This window comes from Mesoplodon densirostris, chromosome 1 (genome assembly GCF_025265405.1).
Source record: "Mesoplodon densirostris isolate mMesDen1 chromosome 1, mMesDen1 primary haplotype, whole genome shotgun sequence".
In the NCBI taxonomy this organism is placed as follows: Eukaryota; Metazoa; Chordata; class Mammalia; order Artiodactyla; family Ziphiidae; genus Mesoplodon; species Mesoplodon densirostris.
The window spans coordinates 31,181,493-31,209,478 of NC_082661.1; the positions used below are offsets into that span (position 1 = coordinate 31,181,493).

General features: G+C 38.2%; 1 protein-coding gene across 6 annotated transcripts in view; it reads right to left on the reverse strand.

Annotated features, from left to right (window-relative positions):
• The window catches only part of R3HCC1L (R3H domain and coiled-coil containing 1 like), a 73,561-nt gene that overhangs the window by 29,297 nt on the left and 16,278 nt on the right, over positions 1–27,986 (reverse strand). For 3 of the 6 annotated variants that reach the window (XM_060101057.1, XM_060101048.1, XM_060101064.1), the window contains exons 2-3: positions 21,512–21,620; positions 3,614–5,421 (exon numbers count right to left, since the gene is read on the reverse strand). In XM_060101057.1, coding sequence (XP_059957040.1) covers positions 3,614–5,407 — 1,794 coding nt within the window. In that variant the 5' untranslated portion in view covers positions 5,408–5,421; positions 21,512–21,620. Of the gene's footprint in view, positions 1–3,613; positions 5,422–12,065; positions 12,119–21,511; positions 21,621–27,986 lie in introns of those variants that run through there. The other 3 variants (XM_060101073.1, XM_060101091.1, XM_060101082.1) reach the window with 2 other exon arrangements.

The window sequence follows — 27,986 nt, forward strand, 5'->3', positions numbered from 1 at the left end:
GCTGATTATCATCAGTGAGAGAAATCCATGGCCATAGCTTTGGATTAAGGCACAGTAAAAGAGAAGAAAGGGCAAAAGTGAATAAGAATGCAGAAAAAGAGAACCAAAGAAAGTAAGAAAAAAGAAAGCTACAATAATGAAGCATGTCAGATGATCACTTACTGACCCCAGTGCCAGAGGACAAATTTGAGAGTTCTAGTTTCCTCTAATGAATAGTAACGTATGGTACATGAATATATGGGCAGGGACCAAGTGAATATCCTGAACCAACTTGGACCTGGCTCCTATTTAGACAGTACAGAAAGGTTAATATGGCAAACTGATGCTGGCATTCTTGGGAAGATGCTATCCAGACTGAACAGTGAAAATACTGTGGTAGATTAAATTTTAGTCAAGAGGAAGACTGAGAAAGCCAGGGAGACATATCTGGATTTCCTCGTCTTCCCAGCATGATTGGGAAGACTACATGGAAAGATACTACTGATGAAGTATGAACATGAGTAGGCACACACAGAAGGAAGATGGTTTGGGAATGAATGGTGTTCCTTTTCTCTTTTCCATGGTCATACCTTGTTAGCAACCTCCTATAACAAAAGGAAACTCCTACCTAAATATTTACCGCTATCTAAAAACACACATCAGGACCAGAAATGGCCAGTGAAGGGACCAGATGTCAGTGTCTATCAACATCAATGTTATGCTGCTGGTATCTTACTAACCCTCCTACCAATAGGTTTGCTGATCAGTACAGGAAGCAGCAGAGGAAGTTTTATCTAGACAACAATAATTCCTGTGTGCTGGTACCACGATTTCAAAGGGTTAAAAGAAGTCATGCCAACATCCTTTTCTTTATCAATTATCAACTTCAATTTCTGGGCATCCCATACCATGGTTTTAGGAGATGTGTAATCTTTGGAGACTCATCAAGAGTTGCAGTTCTGGGAGCTCAACAATGACCTAACCCCTTCAGGCAGTTTCAGGAGTTCAAATGTCACAGGAAACTGCTTCATATGCCAATGGCTATCACACCCTGCTCTACAGCATACTTCCCTGCCTATTAGAAGTACTAGGCATACCTCTATGGCTATCCATTGTCAACAAAGAAATAGGCCAGCTGGGAAAAGAGCCAAAAATCTTTGGTTGGAAAGTTTTCAAGGTAGGCAGACACTCTGGTTTAGCCTTTAATAATGTACATTTGGAACAGTATAAATAATAAATTAGGAGTAATAGTCACCAAAGCTATTAATGTTCTTGGATTTGTGACATCTTTTAATAACATTATTATTATTACATCTTCTAAAACCCAGAGCACAGGAGGCAACAGCTTGGAGTTGGATCCACTACCTGCATTCTCAATCCAACTTCTTTCTTACTCTCATCTATCCTCATGCCTCAACACAGACTCCAATCTCTACCAAACACCTCAGAAGATATCCAAACGCAATACCCAGGCACTGGCTGTCTTCAGCTTAAAACACTACCTGCTCCGTTTTCCTGCCATTCCCAGCTTTAGGTCAGGCTAGTGTCCTCTTTGGCTATATTACTATGCTCCTCAAAAGACTCAGTTGCCTAAATTCTTTTGCACCTAAACAGTGTTAAGAGCTGAACAACAGAGTTGCACACCTAAACCTCCCTCCCACCAATACAGAAGCCATATCCCTAAGCTACCACACAGAATCCAAGTTCCGGCAGCAATGATGGTTTGAAAGCTCTTGGAGGCTAACCTAAAAAGGCAGAAAGCAACTCTGCCCTACTGCCTACATCCATTCAGTAAATATTTACTAGGTCTACCATGTACAAAAGGCTCTGAGTCCCATGCCCTTCTTTTGTAGGAAGCTGTTTCTTCTCTCCCATGTTCACCTGTGCTCTCCTACCCCCTTAAGCAGTCTCTTTGCCAACTCCTAAGAACACTGCTTCCTTCCCCAGACTAATGCCTTCTCCCAATGCTTGGATCCTTAATAACTTCTCTATATTCACCTAACTTACCATATTATTAGTACATCTTAGCCTGATTTGAGCCTAAACCTCTGATGAACAGTGTTTTGCTTTCTAATTATGAGTTGACAGCCACTTCTGGTTACCACACTCACATCTTGATATAATTTAACTTTGTATGTTGTCTCTGAGCAGTGATTCTCACTTTATGTGCATCAGAATCACTTGGAAGTCTTGTAAACATTAAGACAGCCTGGCTGAAGAGTCTGCATTTCTAACAAGTTCCCAGGTGCTGCTTATGCTGCTGGTCCAGGGACCATACTTTGGGGAACTATCACCTTTGAGAATCCGATAAAAGTTATGAAAGACTGCACTTACATATAAAAGTTTGCACGCAATTTCAAAGGATTCATGAATGTTAATTTGTAGGTGCCTTCTGCTCTATATTCTTTTAAGAAATGTTTAAGGCCTGCTGTTTCCTGACTTGCCCATAAGAAGCACTAACTGTGGTACAAATGTGCATGCAAACACCTCCTAAGAATAAGGAGGAAGCGCTTGGTACCGGAAAGTCCATTCTGTCCAATGGGCTGCCCTCTTCAGTCTCATGTGTCTCTTTTACACATGCTTGTGAACATTTTTCTGTACTTCTGATTCAACTCTCAGAATCAAAAGACTCATCACTTAGTATTTAAAAGGCTCTATGGAGTCACTCAAACAAAACTATTTTATAGGGGAGGAAGTGGTCTGGTAGAAAGAACATAAATACTGGATTAAGACAGAAGTAGATTGAAATCCTGATTCCGCTTGTCTTAAAGATACAACCATTAACCTTCAATTTCCCCATTTACAAAACTGGAGATTTTATAGGGAAAATCATTTTTTCCCCTTCTGGGCAAAGGTATAAGGAATAAAAGGGGGAATGATTCTACTATTCAAAACCAATGGTTCTTATTTATGGTAAGGAATTTAAATGCCGGAAGAGGGAATGTCTAAACTAAGAAAATGAAAAAATTTAACTAAATAATTTCTAAGATGCCTTCAAATCCAACATTTTGTATTTATGAACTCTAACTAGCCAGCATATTCAACAATCATTTACTCTTCAACTCAGCACAAACTCCTTAAAAAAACAATCATACCTTCATTACACCCTTCCCTTCCCTCTATAGTGTCTAACATCATTCCAACGTCTGCTGGCAAAATAAAATAAATATGAATAATAAATTATTCTTCTCCCCTCAAATAGGCCAGTGTAAAATACATCTTGTCAACACAGAAAAGCCCTTTGGAAGAAGTTTCCCTCTGTATTTTCTCAACAGTTAGCCAGAATCCATTAAATTCATCTTTAACCTATTCAGTAAGATCTCTCAGGATTTGGTTATAATACATATAGTTCAACACTGTATGCTTTGTTTCTTAAAGATCTATCAGATATTCTTTTCTCAATCTACAATCCTATTACTGGGTTGGCCAAAAAGTTCGTTCAGGTTTTTCCATACGATATTATGGAAAGACCTGAACGAACTTTTTGGCCAACCTAACAGTTTGCTGCAGAACTGTTACATTGGATGTAATGTGTGTGAATGTACAAATATGTCTATCAAAATTACCCCCCAAATCCTAGTTCCTATGAACTGATGAACTACCTAAGAGCCAACCAATTTCCACTAAAACATACCTCTTGTAGAAGACGTGGGTCCAGGCAGTCACCATCATCATTAAACATAGACTCCCAGCTCTCCTCAGTAGCAGCACTTGCTTCTGTGTGAGACATATCAGTTGCTTTCGATTCCATGGATGTTTCCACAGATACTGATTCTATATCAGGAAAGGTTACCCCAAGTTCTGTAGTCTCTGAGCCATCTTCTTCTTTTGTTTTCAACTCTTCAGCAGTTTTAAGTTCATGCAATGCCTCTGTTATATCACCAGTACAATCTTGATCACTGCCCAAAGCACTGTCTGAAAATACTTTTGTCCCATTTAACATACTGAGTTCAGAGTCCAAAAAAGTGTTACAATTACTACCAGCAATCTTCTTTACAGGTAAGGAGGAAGCACAATCTGACAAGCTCTCTATCAACTTTCCTGTCGACTCTGTGAAACTAGATGAAATACTCTCAGCATAAATATCTGAGCAAGCAGTCAGGTTGCTGAAATGTTCAGTGTCATTCCCCCTTTTAGCTACATGAAGAGGGGATGTATCTGCACTTATTTCTAAATAGTCTAAGAAACTACTTGTGTTGCTACAGGTCTCATGAGCTACTCTAACAGCAACTACACTTATTTGATCAGATATGATATCTGTAATGTCCATCATACATGTCTTATTGGTAATGTCACCTACACTCTTAGACCCATTATTTGTGTATGTTTCATGAGCAAGGACAGGTGTATCAGAAGATTCACACTTTACACATAACTCATCAGCAGTGCTGTCACTCTCCTCACATCCTCTAATCGTTGTTGGATCAAAAATGCCATTTGTGCTCTCTAATTTGCTGACTATAGTCATCTGATGAGAAATGTGACCCATAGTCTCAGGAATGGAATCTATACCTTTCTGACCCAAGATGAAATCTGTACTGTTGGCTGTATCACCAACATTCTCAGCATCCAAGTCTATGCAAGTCTGATCAATGATACCAACTGGACTTCCAGGAACAGAATCAGTGGTGATGCCTCCATTGCTGCGCTTCAGCATTCCACCCGATGTCTGCATGCCTTGTTGTACAATTCCAGAATCAGAGCTTGGTTTTACTGGTGCAATCATACTCTCAGGTTTCACCACAGAACTAAAATCTCCAGGAAACTGGGATAGTATCTCTGCAACCCTGGCATCAGTTTCCATTCTGCTTTCCAAATTTCTATCTTCAAATGTTTCCCCATTTAGTTCACGCCTGTTGAAATCAGAGAATTCCACATTTTGGAATGGTTTGTTTGGAACCTGAGCCTTACTGATTTCTGAACAAGACTGATATTGAAGCAACCCGTCCTGTTCTGTCACATCTCTGGTTTCAACCTCCAAACACTCTACCTTCTTTGGTTTAAAATGTCTTTGTAAAGGTACTATAGGTATAATCCCAGGATTTGGGACTCTTTGCTGATGTCCTTGCGATAATACTTTTTTGGATTCTGTGGTTGCCCTCTTAGTACAAACACTATCTTTATTTCTTTCTTGAAGCCACGCAACTTTATTAAATTTTGTTGAAGCTTTCTTTCCTTCCCTATGATTGTGCTCCTTTTTATCAGGATTAATACTTAGTCTTTGAGCCTCACGCTTGTCTCTAATGATCTCCTTTTGAGAGAAAGAATCTTCCTTTTGTTCTTCTTTCACCATGGACTTAGGTGGACCACAGCTTTTTCCCTCATCACCTGATTTGTGCACTACGATACCCCTTCGAGCTTTGGGTACATAAAGCGCCATGTCAGGCCTCCTGACTCGAACTCTGCATCTCTCTGCTTCTTGCTGCATGGCACCACCTCAATCTGCAAGAAAAAGGAGAGAATGATTCAATTACCAAAAACTAATTACAATGTATTGAGCCAAGAGATTTTTAAAAACTAGGTAGAGGGCCTACTAATCCATCCTACAGAAACCCTCAAGTTAAAAAAAAAGTAAAACCTGCCATAAAATAATTAATGCAATCAGGTGAGCAACTAAGGAGAGTAAATTCCAAAATAACTCATGAGCCCATGAATTTTATCCATATAGCCTCTTTCCTCTACCTTCCAAGTCCTCTCTACTTTTTTTTAACAAGTAGCCTTGTCTTCAGCTGAATTAAAACAGATGAGAAAAGTGATTACAGGCTATCAGGTACTCATAAAACACAACCATCTTAGGAGCTCAAAATTTACACTGAAGAATACATTCAAGGAGAACCCCTAAAAGCACATTTGTTCAACATAAATATATATACATAAATATGATTTTTAGAGTAACATATGAATGAGAGTAACTTGAATGTGGGCTAGAAAATGAGACAACTAATCATGGACTGCTTTCTAGAAGATACTGCTTGTGAACTATGATTTTTAGGAAAGAAACAAGTAGTGGGAAAGAGAAAGTCATCACTCTATTAACACTATTTAATCAAGTGACCTACTATAAATTTTTCTTCCTTCTAGTAGCAATAAAATGGGTCTGGGTAGGATAAAGGAGGGTGGAGGCCAAGGAACGTGATGGGACAACTCACTGGTAACTCCCTGACAACCTCTACCATGGTTGGTCGATGGAATTTAACAAGCAGAAAAAATTTAACAAAGGTTAAATAAAACTTTATTTACTATCTACAAAATATGAGGAAATGTACTAGACAATCTCACACTGAGTTATTCTTTTCATCTTCAAAATAATACTGTGAAGTACATACTAGTTTGCCCAGAGCAAAGAGAATAAGAAGGTCCTACACATAGCAAAGAAACATCCATATACACTCAGAAGCACCCACTGTTAATATTTCACCACATACCTTTCAAAGGAAAAAGACAGTAAGAGGGAAAGGCTAACAAATCCTGTCCACTCTATTACAGATCCCTAAAATTTCACCTGATTAGAATACTTCCTCAGTGAAGAAGCTCCACTTCCATGGCCAGGAGATTTTCTTTTCAGCCCAGGGATATACCATGGCCCTGGTCATCAAGTGTCTCCAGTGATCCACCTGTCCCTTTTCTCTTTTGATGTCTTAATTATTATCTAGCTCATCATTCTGCATGGATTTTCTATCTTTCCATTTGTGGAAGAATATGACTTCAACATTTAGCCATGCCAAATCTTTTTAAAACGTCTATTTTTCAAAATAGAAGTACTAAAGTATATTTCATTGGAGGGGATGCCATAGACACAGTGTATCTTGATCTCAGGTAGCAAAACATCTGACAAAATGTATCATGATGAACTGTAAGATGGTAAAATATGGGCTACTAAGAACTGGTAGGTGGACTCACAATAAAAAGTAATGATAATGGGTAGAAGCAAATTTAGAGAGGGTTATATAATGGAGAACTATGTCCCCATTGCCCTTTAAAATTCAACATTTTAAACAATAATTTGGATGCAAACAATGAACACTGAGTATTTATCAAATGTGAACCGACACAAAATCGACAGGATTAATAAATAACAAAAATGATAAAATTACAATTTAATATCATTTATATAATCTGGAATGCTGTGCTGAGAGCAATATGAAGACTAAGAATGAATAAATACAAAGACCTGCTTTGGGTTAACAGAAAAAAAAAAAAGAATCAAGCAACACAGAACAAAATGTATAATTTGCACAGAAAAAAAAATCTGAAGGCTTTTACTTCATCTACAAAGTCAATAAAAGCCAAAAGATAGTGATGTGGATGTTTAGAAAGGCAACAGTCTTAGATTACAAAGTCTAGAAAATATACAACACAAGGTATGGTTAAAGGAACTAAAGGTATACTCCTTACCCAAAAAGGTCTAAATGGAAACATCCCAGCTACCTTTATACCTGAAGATTGGTTGCTTCCGTATTTCTTCAGAAGTCAGTTACCAGAACCAACTGGTAGAAATTAAAAGAAAACAAAGTTCACCTCAATATAAAAAAGAACTCTACTTTTAGAGTTCTCCAACGCCATTATCAGGTATTCTGTCTCTAGAATAATTTAAATACAATCTAGACGATGGACTAATACTAGAGAAAGAATTTCTATCTGTAAGGCAGATTGGTCAGGATTAATTTTAAGTGTTCTTCAAACTCTAAATTATGATTCTATTTGTAATACACAACAGACATATATCAAAGGCTTCAAATTTAAAATTATTTTGTGCTATAGCAAATGGCTTTTAAAACTCAACCTTCTTGGGGCTTCCCTAGTGGCACAGTGGTTGAGAGTCCGCCTGCCGATGCAGGGGACACGGGTTCGTGCCCCGGTCCGGGAAGATCCCACATGCTGCGGAGCGACTAGGCCCGTGAGCCATGGCCACTGAGCCTGCGCATCCGGAGTCTGCGCATCCGGAGCCTGTGCTCCGCAACAGGAGAGGCCACAGCAGTGAGAGGCCTGCGTACCGCAAAAAACAAAACAAACAAACAAAAAAAACTGGTCTCTGTTTAGCTTCCTGTCCGCTCATTCCTCACCTTGCATCTAGAATGACTCTTTTAAAACAATTAGCCACTCAGACATCCCCCTCCCTAAAACCTTTCACTACCTTCCCATCATTCTTATGAGAAAATCAACTTTTTAAACATGGCTTACAAGACTCTTTCTAACCTAGCTCCAATCAATTTCTCTTATCTCTTGTCACTTTTGTCCTTATATGCTATAAGATCACAGCAAACTTCTCTCAGATTCTTGAATTCTCCATGTTGTTTGCTTTGTGGATTTTTTTTTTTTCATTTTAGCTCCTACAGAGTCTCTTTCCTCTGCCTAGTCTACTCCCTTACAGCCTCCTAATCACCTTCACCTAACTAATTTCAATATAACCTGTAAGTCTCCATCATAGTCCTTTCTTTGAGAGTGTTATCTAATCATTCTAGATTAGAGTAGGTGCCTCTGCCATATACTTCTTCTATTTCAGCTCTTATATTTTATTATAATTACTTCTTTAAATTATCTGGTCTTCCCCCACTGAACTATATGCTCATTAGAGGAGGGACCATATCTTCATGCTTATCACTGTAACCCAACACTGGGCACATAGCATAGACTCATTTTTTTCTGAATGAATGAATGAACACATGAGCAAAAATAATTTGGGGATAGAAACTGAAAGCGACAAATTTAAATGGTATTCTTATCAACAATAATACCATATCAAAATCATCAAAATCACATCCTCAAGTAAGTTAAGTGGGACTTCTGGATTCTGCCTACGATGTAGAAAGCTGGAGAGTGTCTTTCCCACCTTTAAAACATGCGCTCCGCAACGGGAGAGGCCACAACAGTGAGAGGCCCGCGTACCACAAAAAACAAAAACAAAAACAAAAAAACAAACAAACCTAAAACTATAACACTACTAGAAGAAAATATAGGAGAAAAAATCTCTGTGACTCTGGGTTCAGCAAAGATTTCTTAAATACAACACAACAAGCATGATTCATAACATTAAAAAAAATTAATCAATAAACTGGACTTCAGCGAAATTAAGACCTGCTCTTCAAAGACACTGTTAAAAGAGAATGAAAAGACAAATCACAAACGGAGAGAAAATATTTGCAAACTGCATATCCGATAAAGAACTTTTATCCAGAATACATACTGAACTCTTAAAACCTGATATCCAAAAACAAACAACAATTTGAACAATACTTCACCAAAGAAGATATAAAGACCAAAAAATGCTCAACATCATATATCAGAAGGGAAATACAATTCCATTTACATGACTTCTGGAAAAGGCAAAACTTTAAGGACAGAAAATGTATCTGTAGTTGCCAGAAGCTCAGGTTCAAGTAAGGGGTTGACTACAAAGTGGCACAAGGGAATTTTTTGGATCGATTAACTGTTCTGTATCTTAACTGTGTGGGAGTTATATGACTATGCTTTTGTCAAAATTCACAGAATGTACTCTAAGAAAAGTGAACTTTATATAAATTATATCTTAATTTTTTATATGAAAAATAATCACATTCTCTAGAAATTCCTACCAAAACATAGCTGACCCCACTGACTCTTTAATTTCTGATTCTTGCCTTTAAAATATACCTACTTTACACAGTGAGTAAGCAGTGCAGCCTCAATGATGTTATATTAGCATGACTAAAGATCAATTTCTCTCTTAGGATTTCAGGCTATAGTCTTTCCTAATTTAATTGTGCAGTCGTTACTTAAAACTTCCATTGTCTTCTCAACTTTGCATGAGTAAAAACTGTAAAACTTGATCTCCTTTGACTGTCAACTCTATTATTTACTCCATATATAACCAAAACACAATTCTTTGCATTGCATTCAGGGAGATATATAAATCTGGATATTCTGATTCTGAACAACCTTAGAAAAGAAGGGAGTGTTCTAAGATACTCTGGCAATTCCAAATGACATTGGCACATGAATATATAATAATTTTTTCTAAAACACCTTTTTTCATAATTCCTTGCTCAAAAACCTTAGTGAGGGCTTCCCTGGTGGTGCAGTGGTTGAGAGTCCGCCTGCCGATGCAGGGGACACGGGTTCGTGCCCCGGTCCGGGAGGATCCCATATGCCGCGGAGCGGCTGGGCCCGTGAGCCATGGCCACTGAGCCTGTGCGTCCGGAGCCTGTGCTCCGCAACGGGAGAGGTCACAACAGTGAGAGGCCCGTGTACCGCAAAAAAAAAAACAAAACCTTAGTGATTCACTAGAGTCACTAAACTTAGCCGGCATTCAAGGTTCTCCATGATCTGGTGTCAATCTGCTGTTCCAATCATATTTCTACCACTCTCAGACACAAATCCTCCATTCTGTACCAAATGGCCTCATGATCTGTTCATTCCAAATTCTGAAATATCCTCCCTGAATTATCTCAGCTTAAACACTCCTAGTTACTATTCATTCAAAAGACTTATATCGGGCTTCCATGGTGGCGCAGTGGTTGAGAGTCCGCCTGCCGATGCAGGGGACACGGGTTCGTGCCCCGATCCCGGAAGATCCCACATGCCGCGGAGCGGCTGGGCCCGCGAGCCATGGCCGCGGAGCCTGTGCGTCCGGAGACTGTGCTCCGCAACGGGAGAGGCCACAGCAGTGAGAGGCCCGCGTACAGCAAAAAAAAAAAAAAAAAAAAAAAAAAAAAAAAAAAAAAAAAAAAAGACTTATATCTTTATTTGAAGACACATTGATTTCACCCTTCTGTGAATTCATGTACATTCATTACCTATGGTATTCATTTGTCATTATAAACAACCTTATATTCCTGTTTTACTCATGAATGTCATTCTCATACTCTATAATAGTTTCTTGAGGGCAGATACTGTTTCTCAAATGCTTCTTGTATCCTCAGGAACACAAAAGGTACTCAACAAATATTTAGAGAAGAAAGTTAATTTTAAATTAATTTTAAATCCCTTTAATTTCAGATTAACTTTAAATTAATTTAAAATACTTGCACAACGTTCTGGAAAAGCTTACTTTATAGCTTGAGAAACTAAAGCTAGGGGCACTAGACTTTGCTCCCTGATATGTGCTGCTATATCACATTCATCTTCATATTTCCAGAGTTGAATACAATGTCTGACACATGAAAAATGCTCAAATATTTAAATATTTCACTAAATTTCACTTTCTAAGGCCACAAAGTAGGAAATGGAACCCTGGAGTTCTATCCCAACCCCCCCAAGATTATATTAGTGCCTTGAAATGTTCTCTAATTTCTCATATTTCTTCAGATTCTCCCTGAACAGACTACAAACATCAAAAAGACAAAACTGTGCTTTCTCCCCTCTTTAAAGATCACAGAGCAATTATCACAGGACATGCGCAGTAGGCAGGCAATATTTCCATCAGATTTCTTAAAAGTAACAGAAAGGCAGCTTACATATACTTCTCTGCCCCATGAAAAAACATACCAGTTACTACTCTTCCTACTAGGAAGATTTATTTTTCATCATCTTTAGCACAAATTCTAGAATGCTACCTGCCAGGTCCCATGCCCCAGTAAATATGCATCCACAAGCAATTATGGAGATAGATAGCTTATGGGGAGGGGGCACTCTTTGGTCAGGTCCCAATGCTGGCCTGTGGTTAGGCGGAAGGGTAAGTGGGGGTGGGGGTGGGGTGGCCCTGTGATAAATTACTGCCCACTCTGCTTAGGGGTATTTATCACAGCCCGCTGTCAGGTAAATCACTGGAAAAACACCTCTTCGGTAATTAATGTGAAGTGACGGATGGACAGCCCCTAGGCCCATTAATCAGGAATATCAGCAGCCTACTGAGATTATGAATGTCAGGATGTATAAACTGCCGGTGGATCAATAGGCCCAGGAATTCATCCAAGGCTCTCATTTCCGAGGCATCTCCGGTACATTAGGCTCCCTCGACCCCTCCCCCAATCTAAAATGAAAAGCAAGGCTTCAGAACAAAGAGCAAGAGCTGAGGTCTAAAGTGACCACTGCAAGAAAACAGTCAAGGAACATGGCCATGGCTAGGGAAGCCACCAGGATAGGTAACATGAGCACAGAGCTATACTGACCAAGAGGCTCTCAGAAGTCTCAGTGCACTGGAAAAGCAGGAAGATAACAGTTAACATTCAATACTCCAGAGTCTGATTGTCCATTTTAGGGGTAATCCAGCTTCTTGCTTCTGATCTTTTACGCTTTTTCCTGTCCACATTTTCCTTTCTTTCATATTGGCACCACTAATACAGAGTAGAGAGAAATAAGCAACTTCTGCTCTCTAACAACCTAGGTAAAAATTTCAATTTTAGAGGAAAAAGAATCTGTATAAAATAAAATCATTGAATTATCCCTGAATTTAATTTAGCCCCATCCCTCATTACCATGACGAACTGGGAATTGCCAGCAGAAGTACCCACAGTGTTTACAATTGAGAAGAAGGTGGTCTTCCTGATTCATTAGCATTTACAAAGCCGCCTGCCAATATACGACATGTGTTAAAGGCTAAACTGTGTGGTAGGATTCCAGAGAAATTAAATCAGCTCTTAATTCTATTTCTTCTCCAAGTCAAACAAAACATTCTCCATCAAAAGAGTCTGCTCAACTTGTAAAACAGAATGGACCTGAAAGAGAATTACTGTTTGCTCGTCACCCAAAGTTTAGTCAAATTTGTGTGGGAGATTCGGCTGTGCTTCAGCCTCGTACTGAACACACTCCTAGGCTGGCAGTGGCGGGAATGTGACTGCACTTGCTGTCACATCCTGCCAGACCCCAGCACGGTGCTCTGTGGTCAGACTAAGGCCAGGGTTACAAGCGTTGGTTAGAAAGTGTCTCAGAGTTACGGCTGCCTGTTCCGCTAAATCTCATTTCATCCTACTGATGGATGGATGGACAGATGGCTGCTTGGTGAAAGCAGCATTATCAGGCAGCTTCTATGGAGCCTCTGAATGATGGATAGCCCTCTTTCTACTTTCTCCAAACCACCATCGATCCAAGCCATATTTCAACGGTCAGAAGCCCAGTAATATTAAGACACGCAATCAGGTTAAGTTACTTGCAGTGTAAACCTTTAGAACAGAAATTCTAACACCTCTGCTTTGCTGTCAGGAACTAGGCTGAAAATGTTACAGTCCATTCTTTCTAGCTGCTAACCCAATGAATTCCAACAGCTCAAAGCCCGAAGGGAACAGCTGGGCTCCATTCCTAGGAGCACTTGCAAAGCTAACTTGCCTGCCAAATTTTTTACTAGCCAGTTCTGTGAAATGAATTCTGCAGTTGTAGTGAGCAGATCTGTGACAATGCGTATCCAGTGGAGTGTGAAGCTATTAGAATCATACAAACCATGCAGAGTTTGTCAGTGATATATAATCACTAGCCTCAAACGTGTGGCGCCCTGGATATACCAAGTAGGCATGACTACCAACATCAAGGAGGGTGGTTAAAACCAGGATAGATTAAAATTTTGTCTTGTGCACATAATCCTAAAATGCTGTTTCTATCTAGTTCGCCTGGCTGGCTTCTACTCTCTTGTGTACATATCAAATCATAAGTACTAATCCTTGCCTGTTTTCACAAGCACACTTTTGCATCCACTTGTCTGTCACCTTCTAGGCACTTATCTCAGCTTGTTTATTTGGACTACATGCCCTCTTTGTTCCTTCCATGTTATCCTGTGCCCTCAGACTCATACAACTGGACTCTATATCAAAGTTACTTCCATTCATGTGGTTAAAGAAATGGACTCTGAATCCAGCTTTGTGATATAGATTCCTAGACCCCACATGCCCTCTCTTTCTAAGCTCACGCATCCCCAGATGACTTCTCTAAATGCTTCACTATCAACTGTACCCCAAATCAGCTTGGCTTGGCTCCAGGTCCTGCCCTTCTTGACTGACTCACTGCCACTCTGAGCCAATGTTCAGAGAATTTGTTTGTATTTGTTTTGGGGGTTAGAAAAATGCCTCAGTGGAGGGGCAATTGTCGTTCTTCTTGCCATAATGGTAGTTTACTTTAATACTTTAACATTTGTGCCTTAACAACACCTATAGTTCTATTCCTAGCAAAAAGAAAAAGAAAAAAAAAATCATGTGCTATTTTATAAGATATTGTGTAATTATAATGTCTTATCAAGAATAGCACTGTCCTTCACATAAACATTAAAGAATTTTTACAGAATCTTAAATTACATTATTGAAAAAGATTGTATAGGTCAGAATTCAAATAAGGAAATTGACGACCTGAGCTTGTAATGTGCATGGTTAGATAGATACTAAGTAGCAAAGCAAGACTGGAACCTAGATTTCAATTAAAAGTATTGTGCTTATTTTATTATATTTCTCGGACATCCCACTTTCATCCTTGGGATTTCAGAGGGAGTGAGGGTAATAAGGACTGAATGTCATTTGTATGTGTGCCTGTGTGTTTGTGGGGAGGAAGGTGCCCACGAGTAATTTAAATTTAGCCACTCATACTATTGTGCTCCCCATCAAAGTTGCCAATGGGTCATCTGAGAGTCACTCTCTACCTTAGAGAACAATCAGATGAATCCCTGACAACTAGAAACCGCTACCTTTCTCTTCTCCCTTCTTTATCTAGAAGGTTGAAAAGAAAAAAAAGCAGAAAGATGTCTAATTCAAGTAGAATCCGAACAGCAAGAAGCTCTACAACTTAAATTAAATGGATAGAGGAGCAATGTGTCCTCTTCATTTCCAAGGTTGTCACATACTGGTCAAATACAGAGCACAGCTGACTGATTGGACTTCACCCTCTGTTGGTGAAAACGTGTCACTGCTGCATTTCCTGATTGTCAAGCTACCTCCATACAGACCTTTATACCTTACAGCTAACTGAAAAAGACCCTGGAAAATCATGTCGTATAACCTCCTCATTTTAAAGATGAGGAAACTGTTTGAGGAATTTACTTAAGACTTGTAGCTGTTTGAGTGGTAAGTGAGACCAGAACCCAGATCTCCCATCAACTAAACTAAGTAGTTTTATCACCATCATAGCTGCCTTAACCGGTTTTCCACCTAGTATATATACTCAGGATATACTAGCTGAGCAAAGTTTAATCAGGAAGTCAATTGTGCTGCAAAAATAATCACATAATACACATCAAAACCAAATATATTATTCACACTAATGCACATCTTCATTAGTAAATGATCAGAATGACTTTTCCCTCCCATTCCCACAAAAATGTCCTCAAACATTGGACAAGAACTCTACTACAACTATTCTTAGGACCAGACAAAACATTTCTCTTAGAAATTCAAAAAAAAGGCACCTCCTCAGAAAAAATAACTGGTGCTTGGTGAATAATAAGGAATGACAATTCTTTAAACTCTTATTTTATTTCTATATACTCCCTAAGTTCATAGAAAAGCTGTTTTATTTGCATTAACCAAATACACTTTAGAATAATCAATTTTTTACAAGGCTATCTCAAGCCAACACAAAGATTCTTTCCTTTCATTAAAAAGTCTTTTTTATAGAGTTTCTATTTGGTTAAGAAAGATCTATTAAGCAATAGATTAAGCAAGAGAACAGTGACATATTTTTCAAAATCTGCTGCTGTGAATCACATCTAATTACGTTTTCTGTTCCACTAAGGTTTAGGCTCTACAAGCAGAAGTGAAGTAGTGGCAGAGTAGTACCAATAATAGTAGCAGAGGAAGAGAAAGAAAAATTAAACAGCTACCTACCATTCAATGAGGACTTAGATGTGACAGGGACCGTGCTACATATTTCATATATCTACCTTCTCATTTGATTCCAACTATAATACTATGAGGTAAATATTATTACCTCAATTTTACAAATGAGAAATCTGAAGCTTAAATAACTCAAGATCACACAGCTTCTAAGTGTTGGTTAGGATTTCAAAGTCCCTGCATTTAACTACTACACTAGACTGCCTGATATTCAGCAAGATGATCTCTTACAATCATCTATTAATTTCATAAATATCAACAATTTGCTTAGAATCTATATAAATGCATAGCAACCAAAGAGAGCTCAAAGACTGCTGCAGTAGAACAGGAAAATCAACTAGGATAAGAGTGAAAGATTAATGCTTTCATGGCATGACTACTCCCAATAACCTTCCAGACTTAAAAGTGCTGACAATAATAATCTACTACTATCTCTGAAACTTCCTCATTCACCTTGCCTCATCCTCAAAGCCATATGGTGAAGAACCTCACCAGGTGCCAGGAGAGGAACTCCCTCTCTTCTACTCCCCGTAAGAATAATCTCTATACTTCTTCCTGCCAACTCCCCTGACCATTTGAAAACATTACCCTCCTCTACATACTTCCCTTTCTCCAGAGGCACATGGGAACATGGGAACAATGACCAGTGAGACTGATAACACAGTTCCTAGACTGCAGGAGCCTTCAAAGCAGAATATAGAGTGCACTTTCAAATCTGAATCTAAAAGGAAAAGAAACTTGTACATAAAATACCTGCTGCAGAAGGTATTTTCAGATGTCACCTTAAACAGAATATAACAGTTACAGTATTTTAATATTAGTCTGCTTCAGACGTTTACAGCCTTCGCCTCTGTGCATGCAGTTGAACAAAGAATGTAGCTTGCATAACTGGAAGAAACATTTCACAAAAAATCTGAGTATCAAGACAATGAAAGATGATTGTCTGGACAGATGATTCCAACGGGATCTTGAGGGCCCCAAAATATGTAAACAAACTATGGCATGAAAAGGTTTTTCTTACAACATAACACAATTCACGCTCCCAACTTATTTTACACTCCACTGGCCACAGTCGCCATGCATCGGCACCAACTGATTTCATGCTTTACAGGCTGGGGAACAGTCCGCAGCTTAGTCTCTTTCACACTCCACTGATGTGGTAACCCCATGGTTCACCAACTTAACTGTTCCAAATTTAATGTTTGCACCTACTATTGACCACCTCAAAAGGTAGTCAGATCAAAGCTTTAATATAACTGAACAACAGCAATATAATATGTAACAGAAATGTAGAGAGAAAAGTCTGCTACCTGCTCTGTATATATACCTGGTGGTAGGGAGGAGAGAGGAAAACTCCCTCCTAAAATTTCTTTCCCTCACTATACATCTGGAGGTTGGTCTGTCCTTCTAGACTTATTTGAAATTAGTTCCTCTCCTGGGTCTATCCTGGGTTGCATTGATATCCTATACTTGACAATAAAAGAGTTGAAATGAATAAGGCTTTCAGGGCTGTGCCTCAAACCTGACATACATTAAGCTTGATTTTTTTCCCCTTTAGGATTCACACACTAAAGCTAATAAACCACTAAGTAAATTCTGAAAGTAGAGACTACTAGGCTTAATCTGTGCTAAGTGTCTTATATATGTTATCTCATTTGACCCCAAGTACATACTAAGAGGTAGCTATTATTTTCTCAATTTTACAGATGAGAAATCTGAAACTTACTTAAGATCACACAGCTTCCAAGTGTGGGTTAGGATTTCGAAGTCCCTGCACTTAACTACTACAGTAGACTAGAATACATGCCTTCTAAAAAATGGGGTAAAACAAAGCATAGCATAGTTTTAAAAAACAGAAATACCAAAGTGCAATAATAATGAAAGAGAATAAATGTAAAGGAGATGGAGTACTTATGTTAGAGATATAGTTGCAACAACTCTATGTCTCCTTCCTCTTTGTAGCTACAGTACCAAGTGTGAAAGCCGAATGTGGCTAAGAAACTGAGACACCAAAAGAAGCAAGCTTCATTTTAAAGCAGGCAAAGAAAACATCAGATAATTAATAAAAGCTTCTCTTATACGCAGATTGAAAGTTTACTAATTAGAGTTTCAAGAATAACAAACAATTATCTTAGAGTACAGTGATATCTTCAGAGAACTGCCCCTTTAAGGATCAGGAAGACTGTACAGAGTGCTACAAAAGGCTTTCAAAGTAGAATAATCTACTGAACAAACATGGCTCAGGTACTAAATCGTATTCTAATCTATTATTTTTATGATACAAAAAGCAAGATAAATGTTAAAGGTTGGTAAAAGCTAACAACAGGGGCTTCCCTGGTGGCGCAGTGGTTGAGAGTCTGACTGCTAATGCAGGGGACACGGGTTCGAGCCCTGGTCTGGGAGGATCTCACATGCCACGGAGTGGCTGGGCCTGTAAGCCATGGCCGCTGAGCCTGTGCGTCTGGAGCCTGTGCTCCACAACAAGAGAGGCCGCGCACTGCGATGAAGAGTGGCCCCCACTTGCCACAACTAGAGAAAGCCCTCGCACAGAAATGAAGACCCAACACAGCCAAAAATAAATAAATTAATTAATTAATTTAAAAAAAAAAAAAAGCTAACAACAGGTGATGGCATTTTCTTGCAGCAAACAGATATTTATTAAGTGCACATATTGTACTGAGACCTATGCTGGGACAGTGGAAACTGTAAAGTTGGACCACAGGTAAGAACATGGTTCGAACCACATGAATAATGTAGCCTCCTCTTTAAGTTATCTCTACCTAATTGGGAAGATAAGAAATTTTAAAAAAACAAAAAAAGTTGTTTTAAGGTAGTATATAATTGCCAAACAAAGAGAAAAGTTGTAAATGATAAAAAGAGAGCTATCACTTAGGGCCTGGAACAGCTGAAGATGTCATAAGGTAGGAGGAACTGGAAGCTGGTATGTAGACTGAGAATTGAAGGGAGATATTCCAAGTAAAAGGAAGAGCCTGAACAATTTGAAGGGGCAGTAAGCAAAAAGCATTATTTTGGGACTTCCCTGGTAGTGCAGTGGTTAAGAATCCACCTGCCAATGCAGGGCATACGGGTTCGAGCCCTGGTCTGGGAAGATCCCACATGCCGCCGAGCAACTAAGCCCGTGTGCCACAACTACTGAGCCTGCATGCCACAACTACTGAAGCCCACACGCCTAGAGCCCATGCTCCGCAACAAGAGAAGCCACTGCAATGAGAAGCCTGCACACCGCAACAAAGAGTAGCCCCCGCTCGCGGCAACTAGAGAAAGCCTACGTGCAGCAACGAAGACCCAACTCAGCCAAACATAAATAAATAAAATAAATAAATTTTTTTTTAAAAGCATTATTTTGGAGACAGCTATAGAAACTACTAGAGCCAAAGGTTCAATATAGGAAAGTGTGGAATATTCTGCCAGAAAGATTGTTTTCAGCCTGGAGGGCCTTCAACACTAGGTTTAGACATTCAGTACCCCAAGCAATGGAGAGTCAAGTCTAGACCCTACAGACAATTCCTGAGAAGTGATACTATTACTGTGTCTCTAGTTCTCCATACCTTCCCTTATACCATCTGCCCATTCATTTACCCTGTCATCTTTTTTAAAAGATACCATCAGGTAAAGGTGATAAGATAGCACACAATGTTAACACTGACATCTCTCATGCTTGCTTAACCCGATGGTATCAATGAGCAAGTGTGACATTTAACCAAAACCCAGAAACATGATCAACAGGAGGGATGGGCTCCAAAACAATGTGCCCCAAGTCTAATCCCATACTCAGTAACAAACATTACATCTAGGGGAGCAATCAAATACACTTATTTTGTATAACCATTCTCACAACCAGAGAAAGAATTGAACCAAAGCTTGCCCCACATTATTCTACTCCACAATCCAATTAATACCCAGAAACTCATGCCTTGATACCTGATGAAGACTCCTATAGTTGGCCAGGTGTTTCTGAAACAAACAGCTGGTGATACATGTATATGTGTATAAAATCTAATAAACAAATAAGTAACAGGATATACATTTGTCTGAGATAAAAGCCCAGTCATTTTGGATCTAGATATGGTAACTGGCCTTACTACCATTGCAACAGTTCCTAGAAAATATAAGACCCATCCCCATTACACTGATTTTTATAGTTTCATTTTCTAGCATGAAGTGATATTTCTAGTCTCTTCTAAACTTTTCAATCTATCCAATCCCTACTCTCATCAATAGAACATCTAACCTTACAGTTTTGAAGACAGAATGAAACAATAACAGCTTGAAAGGAAAAGTGAAACACACTACTTCTACCCAACCAAAGCCAACTCCAGCTGTTCGTTTCACAGTTGTATCAGTAGAGCTCACAAGGAGAACAGCTACCATTCTAATTGCCCACAGAACCTGAGTTCCTCTGCTCTTCTCTCATCTCTCCCCCTTCCCATCTCCTCTGTAACTTGCACACGACCACCTCACTCTGCTGTCCATCCTCCCCAACTGCTGCCCAACAACTCACAGGCTGCCACAGATTGTCAGCACTGTGTTTGGGGACTTGAGAACTACCCCTGTGGGACAGCGCAGTGTGTTAGGACAGCATTTGCCCAGACACAATGTCGCTCTTTATAGCCAGTTGCAAATTAGTTTCTTCTTAAAAAAAATAATACTCCCAATAAGACAGGTACAAGGAGATTTTAAATAACCAAGATTAAAACTCACTTGGTTTGCTCTGAGATCTGGGCCGTTTCAGAGTCAGGTACAATAAAATCCCATGCCTCTACTCACACGAGCCATGCACATCATCTAGGAACATCTGAAGTCAGCTTTCCAATGCTAACAGAAGCAAAGAGGCTACCAAAAAACATATCAAAGGAGAATCTTCCTTCCCCTTTTTTCTGTGCCTATGGCTCCTCATCCTTAAATTTTATTTGACGGTACTTTGTTTTAAGCTCAGCTCTCAATATCAACATTAAAAGGAAATTCTGGAAACCACCAGTATCATTTCATTATAGTTTCCATCCAATTCTTTGCCATGTGCTTCAGCAGCACACGAGTACAGTCATCTTCTGACGGTTGCTGTGACTGACCCTCTGAAAAATCCTTCATCCTATGTATCAGCTTCCCAGTTGCCACTGGCTACACATGAGAGTCAGAAGCTGGAACCGACTGAAAAGATCATTAGAGGATGTGGGGAAGAAAAACCTCTCACAAAACAGGTCATATCAACTTAAGTCTTCTTAGAAAGAAGAATTAATTAAAAATAAACATCTACAGAGTAATATTTTAAAAATTAAAATCAGTTTCACTAGTTATCTAATTAGTTTTCAATTCTAAGTTCTTTGATAGCATTACTCATTCTGCTTTATTATGCTTTACCGAGGATTTAATTGCCCATCTAGTCTTCCCGAATCAGTTCATCAAACCCCTACAATAAAACTGCATCTTTGCTGCTCCCTATCTGAACTACAGGGAAGCTAGAGCTGGACAGGAAGGATGTTAATTCTCAGTTCTTACAGTCAAAAGAGACTGAAAAGAGCAAAGATAGTAATTCACCTTTGAGAACTAATTCCAATATTTAACCAGCCCCTGTTCTCTCTACAAGAAAACCAAAATTTAAGAAAGACAGTAAATAGAAGCAAGAAAATCTTCAAAAGACCCTGAAGGTCTTTCAGGATATTGCCACTTTCAAACTTGTTTTACATGAGAGTTACAAAATAAAATGACACTTAAAAAACAAAATATAAGCAAAAAATAGAGTAAATAAACAATATTTCTAAAATATACATAAGTATAGTTAACTGACTTACCAAATAAGTGACATTTATTTTTTGAATAATAAAACTCTAGAACGTGCAGATAGACTGTGTCTGAGGCAAATGGTACAAAAAGTTCCCTTCTGACAGATAGCAGCCTCACCTGGAAAATAACAGTAATAAAAGTTATTTTTATAAAAATATGTAGTTATCACTTCTTTGACACCTGTCTGTGCATTTAACTTTCATGATCTCATTTCATGAATACTAACAATTTAACACAATGTTTTACTATAGAATGTGCATTGAAAATAAACACACACTTTTTAGAAGCTCAACAACAAAACAGAATAAGGAAATGTCATCTTCTCTCATTCTCAGTCCTCTGAGAACTAGTCTGAGGGGGACAAAACATCTACTAACTGCCATCAAAAAAAGAGAGAGAGAGATAAGAAAATAATACAAATGATCAAAACACAAAAAGATGTTCAACTTCTAGTCATTACTATAGTTCTAACTTTTAGGATGGCACATGGTGGATGTTCAATAAGAATATGCTGAGTGGGGCTTCCCTGGTGGCGCAGTGGTTGAGAGTCTGCCTGCCAATGCAGGGGACACGAGTTCGAGCCCCAGTCCAGGAAGATCCCACATGCCCCGGAGCAGCTGGGCCCGTGAGCCATGGCCACTGAGCCTGCACGTCTGGAGCCTGTGCTCCACAACGGGAGAGGCCACAACAGTGAGAGGCCTGCGTACCGCAAAAAAAAAAAAAAAAAGAATATGCTGAGTGGATGGCTGGATGGATGAATAAAAAATAAACCTTATCAGTTAGCAAAGAAAAAATAAATCACATCAGTTAGCAAAGAAATCCAAAATAAATATATTTTTTTACCCATCAAACTGGCAAAGATGAAAGAAAGAGCAATAACGTCCTGTTTTGGTAAGTACAGGCTGAATAGGACTCCACACTGTTCATGGAGGTACACATTTTATTAATGTAGAAAGCATTTTAACAATATTTCAAAATCTTTTATACATCAAAGGACCTTTGGACCAGGCAATTCTCCTTCAAAGAATTTGTCATAAGGAAATAAATGGATTTCTACAGGATACTTATTCCAGAACTATTTATAATAGTGAAAAATTATAAATAACTTTAATGTCCATCTATATGGGCCAGGTTAAATTATGGTACATTTATACTATGGAAAACAATACAGACATTAAAAAGAATAATGTGGGGCTTCCCTGGTGGCACAGTGGTTAAGAATCTGCCTGCCAAAGCAGGAGACACGGGTTCAAGCCCTGGTCTGGGAAGATCTCACATGCCGCTGAACAACTAAGCCTGTGTGCCACAACTATTGAAACCCGCGTGCCTAGAGCCTGTGCTCCCAACAAGAGAAGCCACCACAATGAGAAGCCTGCACACCACAATGAAGAGTAGCCCCCACTCGCCACAACCAGGGAAAAGCCCGTGTGCAGCAACAAAGACCCAACACAGCCAAAAATAAAATAAGTAAAATAAATTTATTTTTAAAAAAAGAATAATGTAGTTCTACAAATATTGGCATAAAAATCTACAAACCATATTAATAAGTTCTTAAGAAATGGAGAATTTAACAAGAAGTGTTCAAAAACAATATAAAGAAAACTTTAAAACATCCCTGAAAGACAAAAAGTAGATTTGAACAAATGGAAAGATATTCCTCATTCTTGGATGGAAAACTCAACATTATAAAGATGTCAGTTCTTCCTAAATTAATTTATAAATTTAATGTAATCCCAATAAAAATCTGAATGTGAGCAAGCTTTTTTACAGAGACAGACAGCTGATACTAAAATTCAACAGAAAAATAAACTGGTAAGAATAGCCAATAAAACATAAAAAATTTTAAAGCTAGCCCTTGATATACTATCAAGCCTCTATAATTAAAAGTGTGATAATGATGCAGGAATAGACAAACTGGTATAAAAGAACAGAAGTCCAGAAATAAACTCAATGGAAACTTAATATAGGATAAAGGTGGCATCTCAAGATATTGGGCAAGATTGTACTTTTTAAAGAAAATATGTTGAAACAACTAATTAGCATCTAGAAAAAGATTAGCAACTCATATATTATGCATTAAAATAATTCCAAATGAATCAGGGATCCAAATGTAACAACTAAAATCATACAAGTACTAGAAGAAAACGTGTGTGAATTCCTCTTTACCCTGGGTAAAGGGAAAGGTTTTCTAATTACAACCCAAAATTCAGATGCAACAAGACTGAAAAATTGGACCACATAAAAGCTCAAACACATGCACAGACGCACAGACACACAGACACACACACACACACAGAGTAGAAGACAACTGACAAACTGGGAGAAAATATGTGCAACATATATCACTATAAACAGCTAATATACCTAATATATACATATTTATTTATATATATATATATTTTTAAAGACACTTAAAAATTGAGGGAGAAAACATCAAAAACCTGATAGAAAAATGAATTTAAAAATACAAGACAATTCACACAAAAAGATATTAAAATGGCCTTTATATAGTCTATGAAAAGATCATTAACTACTACTAAGTGAATATTAAAACTATGTCGAGATACTATCTTTCAAACCATAAACAGGTTAGCAAAAGTTTAAAAGCATACCAACATACTCTGACGATGAGGCTGTGGGAAAACTCATGCATTACTGGTGGGAATTCAAATTCGTACAACCCCCACAGAAAGGGATTTAGCAATACTTAAGAAAACTATATTTGTTTTTAAACTTTTGACCCAACTCTCCTATTTTAGGGATTTACCCAAACATACATTTCCAACGTACAAAAATATATATAAACAAGGTTAGTACTGCAGCAATGTTTATAAATTCAAAATACTGGAAATCGCCATAGAGAATGGCCTCACAGTAGAGTACTATGCAACCCTAAGAGGGAGGAAAAGACAAAGGGAGGGAGGGAGGGAGGAAAGGACAAAGGGAGGGAGGGAGGGAGGGAGGGAGGGCGAGCTCTACAAATTGATATGTAATGGATTCCAAAATATATTTAAGTGAAATGTTAAATTAAAAAAGCAAAGTACAAAAGACTATCTATAGTATGCTAAACTTTGTGTAAAAAGTTAAGAAATAAGAAAATAAACGTGTATCTCCTCAATCCTGGGGGAAAAACACACAAGAAGGATAATTCAGAGAATGGTAAGATTGGTTACCTATAGAGGGTGGGTGGAAACAGGGTGAAAAGAAAGAAGAAATGGGTGACAATGCTTTGAGTATATATATATATATTTTAATACAATTCTGACTTTTGGAACCATATTAATGTTTCACATGCTCAAAAATAAATAAGATCAATTAGGATGGGGAGAAAAACTTAGAATACAATAGAAATGAACTGTATTTCAAATAACTAACATAACCACATTATAGGAAGAACGTTGGGGAGAGAAAACTAATCCAAATAACTTTTGAACATGGTTTCTTGCTCAGTGATGTCCAATAGAAAGACAATGGGTGCCACATACGAAATTTAATATTTTCTAGTAGCCACATTAAAATAAAAATAGGTAAAATTAATTTTATTAATTTATTTTACCTAATATATCTAAAATATTTCAACATATAACTACCATATTATTTAAATATGAATGAGGTATTTCACATTTCCTATTTCATACTAAGTTTACAAACTGTGTACAGTTCACACTCACAACACATCTCAATTCATGTGGTTAGTGGCTACTTTATTGGCCAGTGGAGGTTTAGACTATATGCCCATAGGCTACAGGAAAAAACTATAAACAAATATTGAACTATACTTACTAAGTGTCTTTTAAGTAGTGGTATGAGTTAGCAATTCTTAAACTATTTTCTGGTATTCCAGGATTAGGCCAATAAGTAAAAACATGAATAATGGGGGCAGGTTTCTCACTTTTGGAACAGGGAGTTATAAATACAGAATGAATAAACCCTGTCGTGTTGGACTGGAATCAGAGGTATCAATATAAACTCATTGCTTTCAGTAGACAGATAAAGATGTATATGAGCATGTGTGGACACACACATATCACATATTTCTATTTCCTAGATGTCTACTGAAAGGGCCTAAAAGCAATGATACTGACACCCAGCAGCACTGTCGATGGACATCTAGAGTCCAGATCCTGGCTTATAGAGCCATTCTCTACTAAAACAAACCAGGGCTTTTTGAGGAAATAACTTATTGCAGGACTCAGGCTGGGAGAGTGCAAGATAAGCCTAGAACATCTTGTGGTAAAAAGTGAGGAAGTGCTCCAAGAATGACAAGGGCAAGGCAAAAGGAGACAGGAATCAGCTTGAATGGGGCTCCCACTGGCCAAATCAGGAACAGCGTCAAAATAAATAATGAAATAAAGTCTTATGAATAAGTGTAGAAGACATGATGGAATTAGAAAATCACCGTTTAGGAACCATCATGAAAATGATTCAGGCAGAAACCACCAATGGATACTAAAGTTAGTGAGTAAAAGTTCAAGGAGTAACAGGATATTTATAAAATCTCAAAGTATTTTTGCAAAGATGCCTCAAAATTACAAACAAAATGTCAATGCACTTAATCCCACTGAACTGTACACTTAAAACTGGTTAAAGTGATACTTTCTGGCCTTACATTTAGGTCTTTAATCCATTTTGAGCTTATTTTTGTGTATGGTGTTAGGGAGTGTTCTAATCTCATACTTTTACAAGTACCTGTCCAGTTTTCCCAGCACCACTTATTGAAGAGGCTGTCTTTTCTCCACTGTGTATTCTTGCCTCCTTTATCAAAGATAAGGTGACCATATGTGCATGGGTTTACCTCTGGGTTTTCTATCCTGTTCCATTGATCTATATTTCTGTTTTTGTGCCAGTACCAAACTCTTAAGAGGAAAACATTGGCAGAACACTCTATGACATAAATCACAGCAAGATCCTTTTTGACCCACCTCCTAGAGACATGGAAATAAAAACAAAAATAAACAAATGGGACCTAATGAAACTTAAAAGGTTTTGCACAGCAAAGGACCATAAACAAGACCAAAAGACAACCCTCAGGATGGGAGAAAATATTTGCAAATGAAGCAACTGACAAAGGATCAATCTCCAAAATTTACAAGAAGCTCATGCAGCTCAATATCAAAAAAACAAACAACCCAATCCAAAAATGGGCAGAAGACCTAAATAGACATTTCTCCAAAGAAGACATACAGATTGCCAACAAACACGTGAAAGAATGCTCAACATCATTAATCATTAGAGAAATGCAAATCAAAACTACAATGAGATATCATCTCACACCAGTCAGAATGGCCATCATCAAAAAATCTAGAAACAGTAAATGCTGGAGAGGGTGTGGAGAAAAGGGAACACTCTTGCACTGCTGGTGGGAACGTAAATTGATACAGCCACTACGGAGAACAGTATGGAGGTTCCTTAAAAAACTACAACTAGAACTACCATACGACCTAGCAATCCCACTACTGGGCATATACCCTGAGAAAACCATAATTCAAAAAGAGTCATGTACCAAAATATTCACTGCAGCTCTATTTACAATAGCCAGGAGATGGAAGCAACCTAAGTGTCCATCATCAGATGAATGGATAAAGAAGATGTGGCACATATATACAATAGAATATTACTCAACCATAAAAAGAAACGAAATTGAGTTATTTGTAGTGAGGTGGATGGACCTAGAGTCTGTCATACAGAGTGAAGTAAGTCAAAAAGAGAAAAACAAATACCGTATGCTAACACATATATATGGGATCTAAGAAAAAAAAAAAAGGTCATGAAGAACCTAGGGGTAAGACGGGAATGGAGACGCAGACCTACTAGAGAATGGACTTGAGGATGTGGGGAGGGGGAAGGGTAGGCTGTGACAAAGTGAGAGAGTGGCATGGACATATATACACTACCAAACGTAGAATAGATAGCTAGTGGGAAGCAGCCGCATAGCACAGGGAGATCAGCTCGGTGCTTTGTGACCACCTAGAGGGGTGGGATATGGAGGGTGGGAGGGAGGGAGACGCAAGAGGGAAGAGATATGGGAACATGTGTATATGTATAACTGATTCACTTTGTTATAAAGCAGAAACTAACACACCATTGTAAAGCAATTATACTCCAATAAAGATGTTAAAAATAATAATAAATTTTTTAAAAATGGTTAAAGTGATAAAAATTTTATGTTATGTATACTTTACCACAAAGAAAAATTATAAAAGGAAAAATAGTGGAAAACCTGGCAGATACTACCTTAATGAAGTGATCCAAGATCACATGACTAATATTCCAACATTCTGTGCCTCCTGACATGATGCCCTGAGAAGCATAACATTACTCCTGTGGTACTCGTGCCAGAAATGGATAACCTGAATCCAGTCATGAGAAAACAGCAGATATACCCAAATTACAAGCATTTTACAAATTAACTGGCCTGTACTCTTCAAAAATGTCAATCTCATGCAAAAACAAAGACTGAGGAAATGTTCCAGATTAAAGGAA